General features: G+C 39.1%; 3 protein-coding genes across 5 annotated transcripts in view; 2 read left to right on the top strand and 1 right to left on the bottom strand.

Moving 5' to 3' along the window:
- Positions 1 to 18,472, top strand: part of LOC134819666 (zinc finger protein 277-like) — a 324,811-nt gene that overhangs the window by 144,680 nt on the left and 161,659 nt on the right. The gene's annotated exons all lie outside the window — the stretch shown is intronic.
- On the top strand, positions 127 to 17,188 carry LOC134819205 (minichromosome maintenance domain-containing protein 2-like). Of its 2 annotated transcripts, XM_063829011.1 has the most exons (16): positions 127 to 282; positions 835 to 963; positions 1,120 to 1,245; positions 1,385 to 1,500; positions 1,870 to 1,999; positions 2,152 to 2,245; positions 7,587 to 7,660; positions 10,976 to 11,140; positions 12,952 to 13,125; positions 13,432 to 13,510; positions 14,958 to 15,067; positions 15,664 to 15,747; positions 15,864 to 15,986; positions 16,129 to 16,278; positions 16,399 to 16,507; positions 16,747 to 17,146. In XM_063829011.1, exons 1-16 carry the CDS (start codon positions 208 to 210, stop codon positions 16,863 to 16,865), a joined length of 1,857 nt encoding a protein of 618 aa, XP_063685081.1. In that variant the 5' UTR covers positions 127 to 207; the 3' UTR covers positions 16,866 to 17,146. The 2 variants fall into 2 exon arrangements, with proteins under 2 accessions (XP_063685081.1, XP_063685082.1); XM_063829012.1 differs by lacking the exon at positions 15,664 to 15,747 and having other exon boundaries at positions 16,747 to 17,188.
- LOC134819203 (uncharacterized) lies at positions 2,266 to 6,261 on the bottom strand. 2 transcript variants are annotated; one of them, XM_063829009.1, is made up of 6 exons: positions 6,002 to 6,261; positions 5,411 to 5,767; positions 4,766 to 5,122; positions 4,121 to 4,477; positions 3,584 to 3,940; positions 2,266 to 3,166 (listed from the first exon to the last, which is right to left on the bottom strand). In XM_063829009.1, exons 1-6 carry the CDS (start codon positions 6,252 to 6,254, stop codon positions 2,646 to 2,648), a joined length of 2,202 nt encoding a protein of 733 aa, XP_063685079.1. In that variant the 5' UTR covers positions 6,255 to 6,261; the 3' UTR covers positions 2,266 to 2,645. The 2 variants fall into 2 exon arrangements, with proteins under 2 accessions (XP_063685079.1, XP_063685080.1); XM_063829010.1 differs by lacking the exon at positions 4,766 to 5,122.

The following is an 18,472-nucleotide window of genomic DNA, read 5'->3' on the forward strand; positions in this document are numbered from 1 at the left end:
GAATATTGAATGTAACATTTTTGTAAGCTACCATCCCATTCCCGATCCCGGTCGTATTCCCAGTCCCGTCTTATTCCCGGTCCTGGTCTTATTCCCGGTCCCGGCTTAATCCTGGTACCAGCACTTTTTCCAGTCCCGGGCAGGCAAAAAAAGCAGTCACGATCAATCCTTGAAGATGACTATGAATTAAAAATTGATCACACAGTTATGGAAGAAGAACATCATTGTAAACTGTACAACTGGCTTGTTCAAAGTGATTCTCTCAACAAATGTCAGAATCAGGTATTTCTATTAATTCTATATATTGGTTTTGCTTTTAGTTAAAATGTCAGATCAATAGATCAGGATAAAAATAGTTCTATAGTTGTAAAGATTTTTACTTTGTAAATAACTGTATATAATTCTGACAGTGATTCTGGGGTTTGATTCTAAAATAGTTCTATAGTGAACTAAAAATGTTCTCTCTGTAAATAACTGCATTGTTCTGACAAAAATTTCAAAGTGGGTGTTTAATCTGTTTATTAGATTTTGGTAAAATTTTGATGATTACCTTCATGTCCACAGTTTCATGTTATTACTCACTCTACCATATTCATTAACTTATTACTTATTATATATTATATGTTTTGATTTTAAGTCCTCAGAAGGGCACTTAATTAACAGTTTTTGACTGCACAGCAGATTAAAGCTTTTTTAAATAATTTTTATTCTTATTTCATTACTGTATGAACTTCATTCTAATTCAAATTGTAATTCTAAATTAGTCAATTCTGGAAGCTGATATTTTGATCACTGTTCATGTTGCTGTTATTAACACATCTTATTGCAAATCAGATTGAGGCGAGTAGAGTTTTGCAACGAATTGAAATCTTTGTGGACACTTTGGCAATCCTTGAGTTTGATGGTTATCTGGGAAATTGTCTTGTTGGAAATTATTTGCTATTTTGCAAGCTGAATCAAGAGGTGGCATGTCTAAAATTTGATGTTTTTAAAAGCAATAATATTAATATGTTATTCATTACATGAACAACTTGAATACTTGTGTATGATTTTGATAGATAATAATTGTGTGCGGAAGTTTATTGAATTATTAAAAATAACTATTAAGACCTTTCTCAGGTGCTTTTTGAGGTGTTCAAAGAAACAATAGAATCTGTCAACCAACTCTGGTGTATTATCAGACCCACTTCAGCCTTGAGGATTGAAAATCCTGAGCTTTTAAGCTCAGTTGACTCAACAGCTATGGTATTAACTTAGTCCTGAGTTGGTGCCAGCTGTTTTTTAAGACCTAGAAAATTAAGCAGGGGGTGAAAAATGATAACAAATGATACTCCCTCAATATTTGCATTAGAATATGTTAAACTGTGTACTGCAGTCTCTCTAGGTAAACTATTGGGGACGTGTGATAGCCGCCAGGGATCCAGTACCTTACACACAGTCAACACAGTACCGCTGCTCCGCAGAGTTCTGCAACGGTGCTCACGACTCCTCTCATATCAGGTTCACATCATTTACTGATTAGGTACTCAGCTGCATGACACCTGCAATGAATTGCTAATTACACAGCTCATCTGAGGTTTTCATGCAAATTTGTTTTAAAAAACCGTCATGATATGAGGTTACCACACCCTTCCCAAATGAACTAGTAAGATTACATGTTTGAGGCCTTGATAAACCATTCCTGACTTAATAGCGTGCTGCGTTTTGTTTGGGACACCCTATGTATAATAACACAGTGTATATAGTGCACCCTGTATAATAACAGTTGTATAATCAATTGATTCCTAAATATCGATAATATTATATATTGATGCAATCATTTTGCTAATTTGAAGAGTTGAAGAAAAAGCGATGAGATTTGTATTGCAGGGTTTACACACTGAACTCTAGAGAGTGTGATGTGATCAACTCTAATCTGCGCTGCACTGAGTGCAGTGGGCCTCTCCACGAGGATGTGGCAAACAGAACTATTGGCAGGCGCATGTCCATCTCCCTCCAGGTAAAATCTTAACTCCGGGGGCCGGGGGGGGGGGGGGGGATCAAATATGCAACTAAAATGCACAAGATTTCTCAGCTGAATAAACATACTCTACTCTAACACTGTACAGTGGGTCTTGGAAATTGGTTGTTAGTTTTGAATTATCTCTTCAGCTCTTACGTGTGGAAGGAGATGAGGCAAGGCATTATGTTGACTGTACTATAGATGTTCTTGTTCGTGACGAGCTTTTAACTCAAGTTACTCTGGGTAATACTAATTCACTCTTTCAACGGTAATATTTAATATTTAGCAGAAATAAGACAGTTTTTTTGAATACTACAAACATGCTGACTTTAATATAGTTTTAAATCTAATATAGTTTTAATTCTATCATATTTTAATTGTAGGCATATTGAGATCGCATTTTACGCTAGTTTACAGCACTTTTCCATAATTTATTAATTTCTTCACTTCAGATGACAGATCAGTTTTAGACACATTTTCTGTATCAGAACAAGCCAAATATTTGAAACTACTTGAAAAATGTTTTTATCTTTTATAACTATACTAAGCAAATAAATGCAGATTCAACTATCTCCAATTGCCCAGAATTGCCTAATATTCAAACTTATCGTCTCTATGTTTTACTAAGTAAGTAAAGTAATCTTCAGAACTGCATCACGGTGTACTCAGTAGTAAAGTAGTCGGGCAGGTCGCTCACCCAGGTTATTATCCCCAAGTCAGCACTCTCAGCCTCCAACAACATGTTCTGCCAGGAAGAGTAGCTGCTGCAGTCTCCCATACTCTCACTGTGGCTTTCTCCGCTAGATGTTGCGAACTGGAACATATCCTCCGATCCAACTGAAGTAATCATCTCAAAGTTGAAATCTTCAAGATAGTCCAAGTTGAGATACTCGGAGCAACCTCTGTTTCCTGACCATGGTCCATTGAAATAGAACCGTTTGTAACCCGTTAGCAGAACCTCTTCATCCTCAATTCTGGCATAGATAATGAAGTTTGTATGACCAAGTCTTGTTCCATTTCCATTGTACAGATTGACGTTTACACCCTGGTATAGATATTTGTCTGCCACTTTATTTTCAGTGAACTTCAACTTAAATACTGGGAGGTTTGAGGAGGTGAAGGGTCCGACCTCGTTGGATGTTGAGTTGAAGATGGGTGTCCACTCTGAAACAGTGATTAATTGTAAATTTTATTACCGAACCTGGTGCACAGGACACTAGAGTACAGCTGCACTACTACTGTTCACATTTGTATCTTACTTCGGACATTCCAACAGCCATGTTTGTTACAATTATAGGAAGCCGAAGGATTCAATTATTCATAAGGCCAGTGACGGCTAAGGTAGTGTGTACCATACTTTCTTCACGGTCACCCGGGTGCCGAGATTTCGCTGCAATAGGCAGCTCTTCATTTAACTTTCACACCCGATTTCTCGAGCATTTGGATGAGTGGATCAGAGAGGACTGTGCCGTATATTCTAGCTAAATCTACCAGAGAGGACTGTGCCCTATATTCCCGCTAAATCTACCAGAGAGGACTGTGCCCTATATTCCTGCTAAATCTATCTAGGAGGTGTTTTACCTGTTTGGTTATCAGTTGAGTTATCTGACTGCAGAGTGATGTTGAGAGAGACGTGTCCGGAGTACTTGTAGGATGTGCAATATATTGAAGTGTCGTTGTGACCTGCTGTAAAGTTGTTAACGAACCCCTCTATGTCAGTAGAAATTGTGCCGTTGTTCCAATCGTAGGTACTTCTGTTGAATCCAGCGCTATACCAAGGGGAATCTGGAGAGAGTTTTGAGAAAGATTGTCCGTTAACGTACATTTCAAAGGTGTGATCTTCTTCAGGAGCAGCTATTGAGCAAGTTATAGAGCTTCCTTGTCCTATTATTGCATTTTGAGCTTTGGGACCTCTGATGTGGAAAATCACCTCTGTTTCTGAAATAGAATTCAAGTTTAACGGCTTATGATTCATTCTGGTAAAGTTTAAAACGGCGAGTTTAATAACAGATTTTAAATTCAAATTTGTATGAACTACTCTGCCGTATATTCCCGCTAAATCTACCAGAGAGGACTGTGCCCAACATTCCTGCTAAATCTATTTAGGAGGTGTTTTACCTGTTTGGTTATCAGTTGAGTTATCTGACTGCAGAGTGATGTTGAGAGAGACGTGTCCGGAGTACTTGTAGGATGTGCAATATATTGAAGTGTCGTTGTGACCTGCTGTAAAGTTGTTAACGAACCCCTCTATGTCAGTAGAAATTGTGCCGTTGTTCCAATCGTAGGTACTTCTGTTGAATCCAGCGCTATACCAAGGGGAATCTGGAGAGAGTTTTGAGAAAGATTGTCCGTTAACGTACATTTCAAAGGTGTGATCTTCTTCAGGAGCAGCTATTGAGCAAGTTATAGAGCTTCCTTGTCCTATTATTGCATTTTGAGCTTTGGGACCTCTGATGTGGAAAATCACCTCTGTTTCTGAAATAGAATTCAAGTTTAACGGCTTATAATTTATTTTGATAAAGTTTAAAACGGCGAGTTTAAAACAGATTTTAAATTCAAATTTGTATGAAACTACTCTGCCCTATATTCCCGCTAAATCTACCAGAGAGGTCGACTGTGCCCTATATTCCCGCTAAATCTACCAGAGAGGTCGACTGTGCCCTATATTCCCGCTAAATCTACCAGAGAGGACTGTGCCCTATATTCCCGCTAAATCTACCAGAGCCCTATATTCCTGCTAAATCTATCTAGGAGGTGTTTTACCTGTTTGGTTATCAGTTGAGTTATCTGACTGCAGAGTGATGTTGAGAGAGACGTGTCCGGAGTACTTGTAGGATGTGCAATATATTGAAGTGTCGTTGTGACCTGCTGTAAAGTTGTTAACCAACCCCTCTATGTCAGTAGAAATTGTGCCGTTGTTCCAATCGTAGGTACTTTTGTTGAATCCAGCGCTATACCAAGGGGAATCTGGAGAGAGTTTTGAGAAAGATTGTCCGTTAACGTACATTTCAAAGGTGTGATCTTCTTCAGGAGCAGCTATTGAGCAAGTTATAGAGCTTCCTTGTCCTATTATTGCATTTTGAGCTTTGGGGCCTCTGATGTGGAAAATCACCTCTGTTTCTGAAATAGAATTCAAGTTTAACGGCTTATAATTTATTTTGATAAAGTTTAAAACGGCGAGTTTAAAACAGATTTTAAATTCAAATTTGTATGAAACTACTCTGCCCTATATTCCCGCTAAATCTACCAGAGAGGTCGACTGTGCCCTATATTCCCGCTAAATCTACCAGAGAGGTCGACTGTGCCCTATATTCCCGCTAAATCTACCAGAGAGGACTGTGCCCTATATTCCCGCTAAATCTACCAGAGCCCTATATTCCTGCTAAATCTATCTAGGAGGTGTTTTACCTGTTTGGTTATCAGTTGAGTTATCTGACTGCAGAGTGATGTTGAGAGAGACGTGTCCGGAGTACTTGTAGGATGTGCAATATATTGAAGTGTCGTTGTGACCTGCTGTAAAGTTGTTAACCAACCCCTCTATGTCAGTAGAAATTGTGCCGTTGTTCCAATCGTAGGTACTTCTGTTGAATCCAGCGCTATACCAAGGGGAATCTGGAGAGAGTTTTGAGAAAGATTGTCCGTTAACGTACATTTCAAAGGTGTGATCTTCTTCAGAAGCAGCTATTGAGCAAGTTATAGAGCTTCCTTGTCCTATTATTGCATCTTGAGCTTTGGGACCTCTGATGTGGAAAATCACCTCTGTTTCTGAAATAGAATTCAAGTTTAACGGCTTAAGATTCATTTTGGTAAAATTTAAAACGGCGAGTTTAAAAACAGATTTAAATTCAAATTTTTGTGAAACTAACTTATACTTCTTAAATTAAATTACGGATCATCAAATAAAGCTAATAATCAGTGACCTATGTAAGATTCTTAACAGGTTAATATGTTTTAATGTTCAAAAAGTGCATAAAAACACACTGAAACTATTTCAATTACCATTAGCAGCACCACATTCGAATGATTCGCATTTTTTGGATATTTTCTTCTCCACTTTAGCACAAATTTTCCTCTCCTTCTTCTTCATCTTCTCAACTGTTGTTGTGCAGTTCTTGAAGATTTTCGCTTGGTAACCTCTCTCAAGACAATTTTCTAATATTGGCACATTTTTCTTGCAAAACTTACTGCCGGCCTCAGCAGCCACTGAGAGGAACACCAGACCAAGAATTAGCTTTACAGATAACATAGTCATTGTTCTGAAAAAAGTCAACAATCAACAGAATGGTTAAAATTAGACTTATTTCATTTGAAAAATAACTGAAATCCCAGATTATTTTAACTGCTGAATTAGTGACTTGTGTTGAAGAAAATTGTGAAATTTAAACTTTTCAGACTATTTTGTAAAATAACGAAATTCTACTTAAATACTTAAATTAAAACGTGTATCAAATTCAACAAGTGGGATATAAGGAAATGGTACGAATGTCACCGCATGGGAGTTGGCACACTTTATAATTCGAACATCTCACTGGAAAAGTCAAACTGAAGTCCAATGTGGCCAGGTGGAGGGGGGGGGGGGGGGAGCTGAAAGCTCTAGTTTAAGCTAATTATATTTACAAAAACTGGCACTATCCAAAAAGCCCGACGCTCAGTAAAACGGTGGAATTTGACCGACACGTAATAAGGTAATATCTAGAGCATGTGGGCCGAACCAGCCAAATAGCAGATGATTGAGAAGTATAAGGGGGGTGGGGGGGGGGGGGGGGGGCGGGGGGTTGTGATGAACAATACCTCTTTTTTGTATTGAAACTCATCTGCAGCTGAATTATCTGTGCAAACATTCCATTGTTCACCTGATCTTTCCTCTTTCTTCAAGATTAAATTAAATTACGGTACAAACACAGGTGTGATTAACACAGGTGTGTTTGATAAAAGGAGTTTTATTGAACTCTCCAGTTTTATAGAGCTAAATTCCTAGTTGTTAATAACACCTGTACCTGCCGAGTTCCCATTATTTAACTATCCCTTTATTAAATTGTTAGAGATTAGAACAACTAATGATCTTTCAAGCCTCAAAATCTTTTAAATTCTAAATCAACGTTCAAATGTGTAAATATTAAGACAATGTTCTATGTTGGCTGAGAAACCTTCCAGAGAAGATAGTGATTAGTCTCTGATAAATTTATGATAATTCTGTGTATGCGACAAAGCGAAAATTATCTTTTAAGGTAAAGGAAACTGTTCAACGTTTCAATGTGGCTACATCATATTCATGTTCTAAAAAGATTATAATCAAAAATTCAAAACGTAAAAAATATTAATCGGATGCAAAATTAGTGTACTAAAAATTAATAACGTTAAATTCAAATAACTAAATCCAAAAAGTCTTGAAACAAAATTATTTCAACATCCAATGAACATACGACGCCAGACGTTTCTAGAAAATTATACAACCCTGAATAAATAAGAAATACTGTACAGAAAGGATAGTGATGTTAAAAATAATAATGCTACTTGTGTTAATAGGATTATATTATTGTTTTACATTGTTATATTATACACTATTTAACAACCAGCCCCCCAGGAAGCACAGTTTCAATAGTTGGGTTGCAGTACACTAAACTCAAACCCGGAACTAAACGCTACGTCTTAGAGGCGGTAAGTTTCCTATCAGTTATATCAGGGGGGGGGGGGGGGGGGGGGGGGGGGGGCCGGGCCGGGGGCAGATCAAGAGTTTACATTTAATTGATAGAATATAACGTATTTTGCTTCTAGTCTTTAGAAATTATTATAAGTGCCATGCTACTTTTGTTACTATGATATAAATGTTATTTTATTGTAGGGTTTGAGAAAGAGCTAACTTAACACGTCACGTGTTAGCCTATTTGAATATTAAATATCTGTAGCAACCAAATATTTTATTATTATTATTATCGAACTTTACACAAATCCAAAGTAGTTACTAAGAACATCCTAAAGACCTGATAAGTCTACTTTCAGAAAGACTTGCAGAACTGAAAACTTACTATAAATGCAAAAAATGTAACTTAAAACTGAAATTATCAAACTAAACAAATTCAAAATAAATTTCTCCACAATTGGCGGTTCGAGGCTAATTGTGGAGAAATTTAACCCTTATAATTATCGGGGATAATTTTTCTCCGCCCCACCTATCTTCTGGTTTTATCTGTTACTAATGAAATAAGTCAGTGGTCGTTCGAAATCCAAGGAGGCTAGTAATTGTTAAATTGCCAATTTAGATTATATTTTAGAGCAAGCTCAAGTTTTATAAGCTTTAATGTGGTTAAAGAAGTGTCTAATCTAGTTAGACGCTACAATAATCACTTGTAGGGGGGGGGGGGGGTGTAACAATTATAGCTCGCTAGTTTGTAATTACCTGCCACTTCCACCACCCTTCACATGAGGTAACAGAGTCCCAGATATTGGGTCTCCTGTGTAGTAATAACCACTCTGAGAGCATTAGTAGGATTAACAGGCTCACTAGCTATACAAACTACGTGCTGTGTGGTTGTAAGATAAATAAAGTAATTCCCAGGTTACAGGCTCTAATCACTGAAATATAAGGAATCTTGATAGTTAAGATGTACAATATATAATATCAAGTATATAAGTATATAATAGTATATGGACACGTTCATTTGAGTTTGAGGATATTGGTAAATATAAGTGACCCTATTAAAAGGCACAGTGTAGTTGACTTAGTCACACTATGAAATTACACAAACCCTTGATGGTTAGGATAATCGTCTCATCCTCTAGGCTAACTTTGTCACATAACGATATCTTAATCAGGTGATAAGATATCGCTTAAATACGGCCGGCACGGAAATGGTTACATTGTCACACTATAAACATGTGACAGTGTAAATATGGACCCCTTGCTGCCGTTTTTGAACAAAATTTTGAGTGTCCAGTTGATTGGATGGGTACATATGACCATTACCTACATATTTGAAGACTTTTTTCGTTAGATGGTGCACTCAGGTTTACTCTGTCACACATTTAAGAAAATATGTGAACAATGTTTAGGGAACCCTGATAAGCAATGCTGAGTAGTGTAGGTTTAGTTAATGGCCTGGAAGTGCTAGGAATTGTTATTATATCATATAGTCGCAAGGAATTAAAACACAGAAGGCACAGACAAGTTTACTTTGTCACATAATCTTGATGATATCTGAACATGTGTGAAATTGAACAAATAATGATATACCAGCTTAAACCCTTTGTATTACGTACTATGGATCAAACAACACTGCTAGTACCATGCACCAGTCACATAAATCATTATCGAGTGGTAATATGTTAACAGTGTCACAATTAAACTACCGCAACATGGTCAAAAATAGGGTAATTTTGTCACAAACAAATTATTATAACTCTGTCAGCTCCTTGCTGGCAAAATAACTAGTTTATCGAAATTTTTTTGATGATAAAATTACATAGTATTCTAATAGAGGTATAGTTCTTCAAAATAGGGGCAAGACATGTTTACTTTGTCACATCAGTTATTATAAGAGTTAGGTAATCGTCATCAGATTAACCGATCTTTTTCGTAGTATGGATCGATTAATATAGGCAATAAAGCATCCTAATTCCTATGCCAATTTTAACACACTATCTTGATATTGTTGGGGCAGGAAAAGGTAATTTTGTCACATTTTTAGTGACTTTGAAAAATTTAACCTAAAATTGCTAAACTTGAGCTCTGATGTTCTGGACAATATTCTACCAATCGTTTCTGAAAGAGTATTGAATTCTAATACAGTTATAGATCTTCAAAATAGGGGCAAGACATGTATACTTTGTCACATCAGTTATTATTAGAGTTAGGTAATCGTCATCACATTAACATATATTCTTTTGTAGTTTGGATTGATTTATTTAGGTAATAAAGCAGCCTATGCTAATTTTTACACACTATCTTGAAATTGTTGGGGCAGGAAAAGTTAATTTTGTCACATTTTTAGTGACTTTGACAAATTTAACCTAAAATTGTTAAACTTGAGCTCTGATGTTCTGGACAATATTCTACCAATTTTTTCTGAAAGAATGTTGAATTCTAAAAGAGTTATAGAATATGTAGATCTTCAAAATAGGGGCAAGACATGTTTACTTTGTCACATCAGTTATTATAAGAGTTATTATAAGAGACTATTTCATTATATATTCATTGTTTTTAACCTATTTACGATTTCATATAATTTTTTGTGACAATGTAAACATCAACTGATCTTAACTTGCATCAACTACATTGTCATCATGTAAAGTTTTTCCGCCTTTCAAACCAAAATCAGATATAAATAATTCGCCCAAAATTTTAAATTCCATATATTGTGACAGAATTGACCTCATTTCCCAATAACCAAGTGCCTGTAATAGCTAACTATTCAAAGCAACATATTTTAGGGCTATGGTTGTTACTCCGTACTTGGTAGATCAACCATCAAATAATGAGTAAAAAGGGTTTTGAGGACACCTCACAGTAGAATAGAGGTATGGTATTCTGAGTGTGACAAAGTTACCTAAATATTGCCTTGTAACCGTTCGATCCGTGCCCTTTAACCAATGTTGTATCATAATTGTTAGATTGACCTAATCTACTATGTTTCAGACCAAGGAATGATAATTAGACAACTGCGGTTAACTAAGTCACAAAAATGTGACATTTGAAACATTATAGTGCCTAACAACAATAGATTTTCTTTCTGAGCAGTGCATATGGGAGTATGGGTTACGTGGCTAATGTTCAGAACTTCTGAACGTGCTAGGTTAATAGATGTCAAAATTAAGCCACTATCGTCAAAAACGCTATTATTTTTGTTTACCAATATCCTCAAACTCAAATGAACGTGTCCATATATATATAAGTATATATTCCATAATTTTGATATCTTTCCACAAATTTTGAAATCGTGAAACCCATATCTCAGTTATAATAATTATCCGTTACAGGTAAATGTGGAACAGATCACCTCCCCAGTTCCTCGCTCCATACCTCGCTCTATAAAGGATATCTACTCAGTGAGGGAGAGGTCGCCATGGCAACTACTTTCTCTACTTGCTTTCTGTGTTACACCCCAGTCTCTCCCTCAGGGTGCTTACCATACTGTCAAACAGGTACTTAATGTTTAACAATGTGTGTTATAGCAATGTAGCTTACTACGAGGACCAAAAGTTTTTGATAATTCTCTGTTTTGACTTTAAGTTTTTTTTAAAGCGTACTGAGAGACTCCCTAACTCCCAGCTGCTGTTGCTGAGCCTGATAAGGACGGGTCCTGTAAGGGACCCCACCTCCCCTCTCTATCTGCCCACTAACTCCCTAACTCCCAGCTGCTGCTGCTGAGTCTGATAAGGACGGGTCCTATAAGGGACCCCACCTCCCCTCTCTATCTTCCCACTAACTCACTAACTCCCAGCTGCTGCTGCTGAGCCTGATAAGGACGGGTCCTGTAAGGGACCCCACCTCCCCTCTCTATCTGCCCACTAACTCACTAACTCCCAGCTGCTGCTGCTGAGTCTGATAAGGACGGGTCCTATAAGGGACCCCACCTCCCCTCTCTATCTGCCCACTAACTCACTAACTCCCAGCTGCTGCTGCTGAGCCTGATAAGGACGGGTCCTGTAAGGTACCCCACCTCCCCTCTCTATCTGCCCACTGCTCACCCCGACCACCTCCCCTCTCTATCTGCCCACTAACTCACTAACTCCCAGCTACTGCTGCTGAGCCTGATAAGGACGGGTCCTGTAAGGGACCCCACCTCCCCTCTCTATCTGCCCACTAACTCCCTAACTCCCAGCTACTGCTGCTGAGCCTGATAAGGACGGGTCCTGTAAGGGACCCCACCTCCCCTCTCTATCTGCCCACTAACTCCCTAACTCCCAGCTACTGCTGCTGAGCCTGATAAGGACGGGTCCTGTAAGGGACCCCACCTCCCCTCTCTATCTGCCCACTAACTCACTAACTCCCAGCTGCTGCTGCTAAGTCTGATAAGGACGGGTCCTGTAAGGGACCCCACCTCCCCTCTCTATCTGCCCACTAACTCCCTAACTCCCAGCTGCTGCTGCTGAGCCTGATAAGGACGGGTCCTGTAAGGGACCCCACCTCCCCTCTCTATCTGCCCACTAACTCACTAACTCCCAGCTGCTGCTGCTGGGTCTGATAAGGACGGGTCCTGCAAGGGACCCCACCTCCCCTCTCTATCTGCCCACTAACTCACTAACTCCCAGCTGCTGCTGCTGAGTCTGATAAGGACGGGTCCTGTAAGGGACCCCACCTCCCCTCTCTATCTGCCCACTAACTCACTAACTCCCAGCTGCTGCTGCTGAGCCTGATAAGGACGGGTCCTGTTACCTGTAAGGGACCCCACCTCCCCTCTCTATCTGCCCACTAACTCACTAACTCCCAGCTGCTGCTGCTGAGCCTGATAAGGACGGGTCCTGTAAGGGACCCCACCTCCCCCCTCTATCTGCCCACTAACTCACTAACTCCCAGCTGCTGCTGCTGAGTCTGATAAGGACGGGTCCTGTAAGGGACCCCACCTCCCCTCTCTATCTGCCCACTAACTCACTAACTCCCAGCTGCTGCTGCTGAGTCTGATAAGGACGGGTCCTGTAAGGGACCCCACCTCCAGCTCCCCTCTCTATCTGCCCACTTACTCACTAACTCCCAGCTACTGTTGCTGAGTCTGATAAGGACGGGTCCTATAAGGGACCCCACCTCCCCTCTCTATCTGCCCACTAACTCACTAACTCCCAGCTGCTGCTGCTGAGTCTGATAAGGACGGGTCCTATAAGGGACCCCACCTCCCCTCTCTATCTGCCCACTAACTCACTAACTCCCAGCTGCTGCTGCTGAGTCTGATAAGGACGGGTCCTATAAGGGACCCCACCTCCCCTCTCTATCTGCCCACTAACTCACTAACTCCCAGCTGCTGCTGCTGAGTCTGATAAGGACGGGTCCTATAAGGGACCCCACCTCCCCTCTCTATCTGCCCACTGCTCACCCCGACCATCACCCCTCTCTCAACCTGCTCCTCCAGTCCCCTCACACTCTACACTCCTCTCGTCTCCTAGCTCTCATGGCTCTGTTAACTGATGTGCAGGTTTAGTTCTAGTGTGCTACTTTGTTAAATATACATGTATTTAGGTATTAATATTTGGGTTATTTTTTACATGAATTTTGAAATGTAATAATTTATCTATAATTTAAAACAAAAATCGAACTGTTTGACCTATTTGTTAGATTTTAAGGCCATTCAAAATTTGGACATAAGTCTTGAAACACCTGCACCCTGTACTTGTAGATTCCTAAGAAGTTTTATTACTTTAAAATCCCCTGTAAGTGAAAATCATAATATGAATTTGCTGAAGGAAAATTACAATTGTTATCCTTAATGTAGATTTTCCAGGCCTTTAAAAGTATGAACACTCTGGGTGGAGTGAGAGATGGGAACACACTTCACGCGGGGCTATTAACCACCTCATCTGGTTTGTAGATTATAAGTTACTACCTACATGTTGCTTTAAGTTGCTTGAATATAGATTGTAACTATTTATCACACACACAGATATTTAACTATTTATTGTTGTTATTTATATACTAGTTTAAAACCCGTGCCCACGGCAGGGACTTCACTATCGCAGTTGAAATGCAAAAGTATAAACCCGCCGCGCCTATCACCTTAATAACACCAGAATGTGTGTGTGTGTGTGTGTCTGTCTGTCTGTGTGTAATTTCCGGTCGGTTACACAAAAAAAGCGGTAAGAGTTACGGGACTGGTTTTTTCGGTATAGTGCCGACAAAACTCTGATGAAGCCCATACGAAATTTTTTTTTAAATCGGCCGGTGGTAAGTGGTTTAATTGATGGTTTTGTACCACAAATGTTACATAAAATTGCTTGAGCAGAACAGCTAGAGTTACGGGGCTTGCTCTCTCTCTCTCATTACTGTATTATATGTGATAGCTGCATTTAAGTAGCGTCATAATTGGATTAGCCCGGAATATTCGCTGTAATGTAATACCATAAGCTTATTAGGGGAGGAGGACTGTTAGTGTTTGGGTTCTGTTTGGACCGCATGAGAGAGAGAGTTCATACGACAATGTTATGCGTGTTTTCAAATATAATATGCGGGTGTGGTGCGGAGTTAACAAGGGTTAATTTCTATAACGATTTAAAGAAAAATAGAAAGCGGTTCAAGAATCAAGACGGGAGTGATAAGGTGTAATACTCGGTCCCGGTGTTCAGACCTTATGATCATGGAGTGTGGTGCCTCATGGCTAATAATGACTGAAATATCCACAAGAAATAACTGATTATGAGATTATTGTTTAAGAAACTATTGGGTCACCTAATGCGGATTTTGACTCAGCGGGTAATTACTCCTACCCTTTTTAACTGCGGCAGTGAAATCCCGGCCGTAGGCCGGGTTACACTAGTTATATAATATATTCGAAAACATGCATCACATTTTCGTAGTTAAAACGGTGCAAAAGTATGAACTCGCTCAGTCCAAACACACCGCAATTTAATTGTGAATGCCTCTCACATATCTAATAGTAATAAGTGATAGGCAATCTTGAGGTCCCCTGCCAAATTACCTAATTATATAGTAAATCTGTAGTAACTATAAGGGGAGAGAGGTTGAGTAAGTGAGACACTTTAGTATCACAATTCACATTTGGGTAAAAAATGATCAATTAAACCACTTACCACCGGCCGATTTAAAAAACCTTATTCATGTGGCTCGGTTAGAGTTTTGTCGGCACTATACCGAAGAAATCAGCCCCGTAACTCTTACCGTTTTCTTGATAAAGCCGTTCGAAAATTACACGCGAACGAAAACACACATCTTGATATTATTAGTATAGATTATTAATTTACATATTAATTATTCAATCATATACAACTAATTCTAACTACTGTATTGATACAGGTGGTGTAGCAGTGGTTAGTGATGTGGATCTAATGAAGAAGGAAGATGTGCTCTTATTAACATCTACTCTTCAAAACAGAGCTGTCATTATCGGCAAGAAGAAAACTGAAGTAATCCCTATTAATTTAAACATTGTACCCCCCCCCCCCCTGTAGCTGTGCACATTGTACCCCCCCCCCCCCTGTAGCTGTGCACATTGTACCCCTCCCCCCCCATATCATGTAGCTGTGCACATTGTACCACCTGTGGCCTGTAGCTGTGGACATTGTACCCCCCTGTAGCTGTGCACATTGCACCCCCCCTGTAGCTGTGGACATTGTACCCCCCTGTAGCTGTGCACATTGTACCCCCCTGTAGCTGTGCATATTGTACCCCCCCTGTAGCTGTGCACATTGTACCCCCCTGTAGCTGTGCACATTGTACCCCCCTGTAGCTGTGCATATTGTACCCCCCTGTAGCTGTGCACATTGTATCCCCCCTAGCCTGTAGCTGTGCATATTGTACCCCCCCCCCCCCTGTAGCTGTGCATATTGTACCCCCCTGTAGCTGTGCACATTGTACCCCCCCCCCCTCCTGTAGCTGTGCAAATTGTACCCCCCCCCCTGTAGCTGTGCACATTGTACCCCTCTTTCGTGCGCACTATGTGTTGTCTGGCCCTTGTTTTGCACAGTAAAATTACTAGTCACTTCAGTAGTGTTAACCTCAGATATTCCCCCTGGAATGTGCTATTTGGGGTTATCAGTCTAACACAACAAAGTCATCTACTTCTGCCTGGGACATTGTATATAAGGTACCATGATTACTCTTTACACTGTTACACTGTTACACTGTTACACTGTTTCGCATTACTCACTACACATTACATATTAAACTGTTACACTGTGTCATGTGTTACACTATATATAGGTTACAAAGGAATGCGACGAGACTGCAAGTATTGAGAATGTTCTAGAAGGAAGTACTGAAAGTTTACTACCTGAGGTAGATGTTAAGGCTTACTTAGCACTCGCCTCTACCATCTGTGTGCAGGTTTTATATGTTTTAATGTTTTCTGATTAGGCGTAACATTTATATTACAGGTGTAACATTTATATTATAAAGATTTTGCAGCTGTTTTTATTAACTTTCACTGCAAAGTTGTTAAAGTGTGTAAGTTATTATTTGTTTTCAGTATGATAAGAGTTGCACGAGGCTGATAGCAGGATACTGCCAGGCCTCTAAGTCAGTTAGATACGGTAGTGACTGTGAACAACCACAGCATGCCTCCTATACACTTCACCTGTTGGCGGGAAACCACTCCAGGATCAACTTTAGGGATATTGTGAGTTAAAGCTCCTGGTTCGTTAAACCTGTTAAACAGTTTGTCTCAATAGATAGTTTTGTTTGACGCTATTTTGTGTGATGGTAGGTAGTATAGACCTTGTTACAGTGTTGATTACAGGTACTGGATGTTGATGCAGTGGCCGCTATAAAACTGTACGAAGAGAGCTTATTGTCGTCTCAACATTACTCCTCTGTACACATAACGACCTCCACTCACATAAATCCAGGTTATTATTAGATAATTAATAATTAGATAATTAATAACTAGATAATTAATAATTAGGGCAGGGTAAATTAGGACAAACTTTACTGTCACTGCGCTTCAATGCTGAAGTATTGTAAATACTTGTTGTTTATTGATAAAACTTTGGTGGAAACAATCTGCATATTGTTACAAATCCCCCTCCCCCCCGCCCCCCCCCCCCAACATATAATAATATGACAATGTACATAATACTGTTACAAGGCGACGAAGATGAGTATTTAGGTGACAATGTAGACGGAGCAATGGAACAGTTTTACTCCAAATTAGTTCAGTTCTGTTCGACTCATATTGCTGGATTCTCTCCTCATAACGAAGATTGAAATATTATGTTACTTATGCATTATGTTACAAGAATTTTCTGTTATATAAAAGTTGTCTCAATTCATATACTTACTTACTTTCATTATAGAATTAAAATTGTAATTATATGAGTTTAAATTCTGAAATTTCGGTTTTAACATTTTTGTGTATAATTCTATTATTTATCACACAACGGTTCAGATATTATGACTATGGTTAACAATTTTTGTTGAAAATTATGTGAATTTTGTAATTTTGTAACAGCATGTTTCATTGTTTGCGTATTCTCTAATACCTTAGTAACATCATGTTTCATTGTTTGCGTCTTCCCTAATACCTCAGTAACAGCATGTTTCATTGTTTGCGTATTCCCTAATACCTTAGTAACAGCATGTTTCATTGTTTGCGTATTCCCTAATACCTTAGTAACAGCATGTTTCATTGTTTGCGTATTCCCTAATACTTCAGTAACAGCATGTTTCATTGTTTGCGTATTCCCTAATACCTCAGTAATGTTCAGGCTGAATTATCTGAGCTCTTGGGCATTAAGTTGAAGGAGCGTGTCCCTTGATCCAGCTCACTAATTACACGTGTCTAGACCACTGCCTCCCCACACAGCAACATGTCGGGCTAGTTAAAGTTCCAGAAACTGGACACTTTATCTGCCAATAGAGTTCCCTAAAGATTTTTAACACAGCGTCACGGTAACTGCATGTTGCAAAATAGCACCTGCCTAATGATCGGACACCAACGCTCTAACAATGTTTAGTGATTCCAAGCGGGGCCTAATAGCTCGCCTCATGTTTGATTTGTTTTCAGTTCTCAAGTTAAATCCGAACCTCTGTTGTAAAATAAATCGACGAATTATCAACTAATACTGTCTAAAATCTTAATTCAACTTTATCGGGATTATCTATAATTTATGAATAATATCGGCCTCTATAATACTTCTTATTTGCATGTGACAAATCATTTATACATTTCATCATAAAATACACATAAAATTCAAACACGCCAATAATTCTGACACCCTGCTGTATGAGTCTATCTGTTGTTGCTAGTAATTCTAAAGTTAAAAGGTTAAAGTGCATATCAACGCACTAAACTACGAAGTAAGGAGTGTGTGAACGAGTTGGCCTGCAAGTGTTTGCACTATTATACCAGGTTACCAGGTTACCAGGTTGTATACCAGGTTACTGGTATTACTGAGATCCTCTTCAACCAGGATATTATTACCCTGCTATTATACCTTCTTCTTACTTTACAATAGTTCACAGTTTCATTGTGTCCCTCCAAACTATCTCTTCTATTTCCTCTTCTAATTCCACTTCTATTTCCACTGTTGTTTATCTGAATTTATCTCTTCTTTTCAAATTATTGTTATCTGTACCAGCCAGAACTTAACACAATTCAATTTTATTGATCAGCTTCGACAAAATCGTAAAAGAACGAACACAGAGAAGGACTAGAGTAACTCACTAAAAATGTGTATGATATCTGTGTAGCTAAGTTCTCTTAGCCAGTATCTATGGACATTCCCAACTGAGTGAAACTATATCAGGAGGTGGTTAACATGTGACTGCTCACGAGCTGAGGAAAGCAGCTACAGTTGACACGTGAAACGAGA

This window comes from Bolinopsis microptera, chromosome 8 (assembly GCF_026151205.1).
Source record: "Bolinopsis microptera isolate Bmic1 chromosome 8, MBARI_Bmic_1.0, whole genome shotgun sequence".
NCBI classification, from domain to species: domain Eukaryota; kingdom Metazoa; phylum Ctenophora; class Tentaculata; order Lobata; family Bolinopsidae; genus Bolinopsis; species Bolinopsis microptera.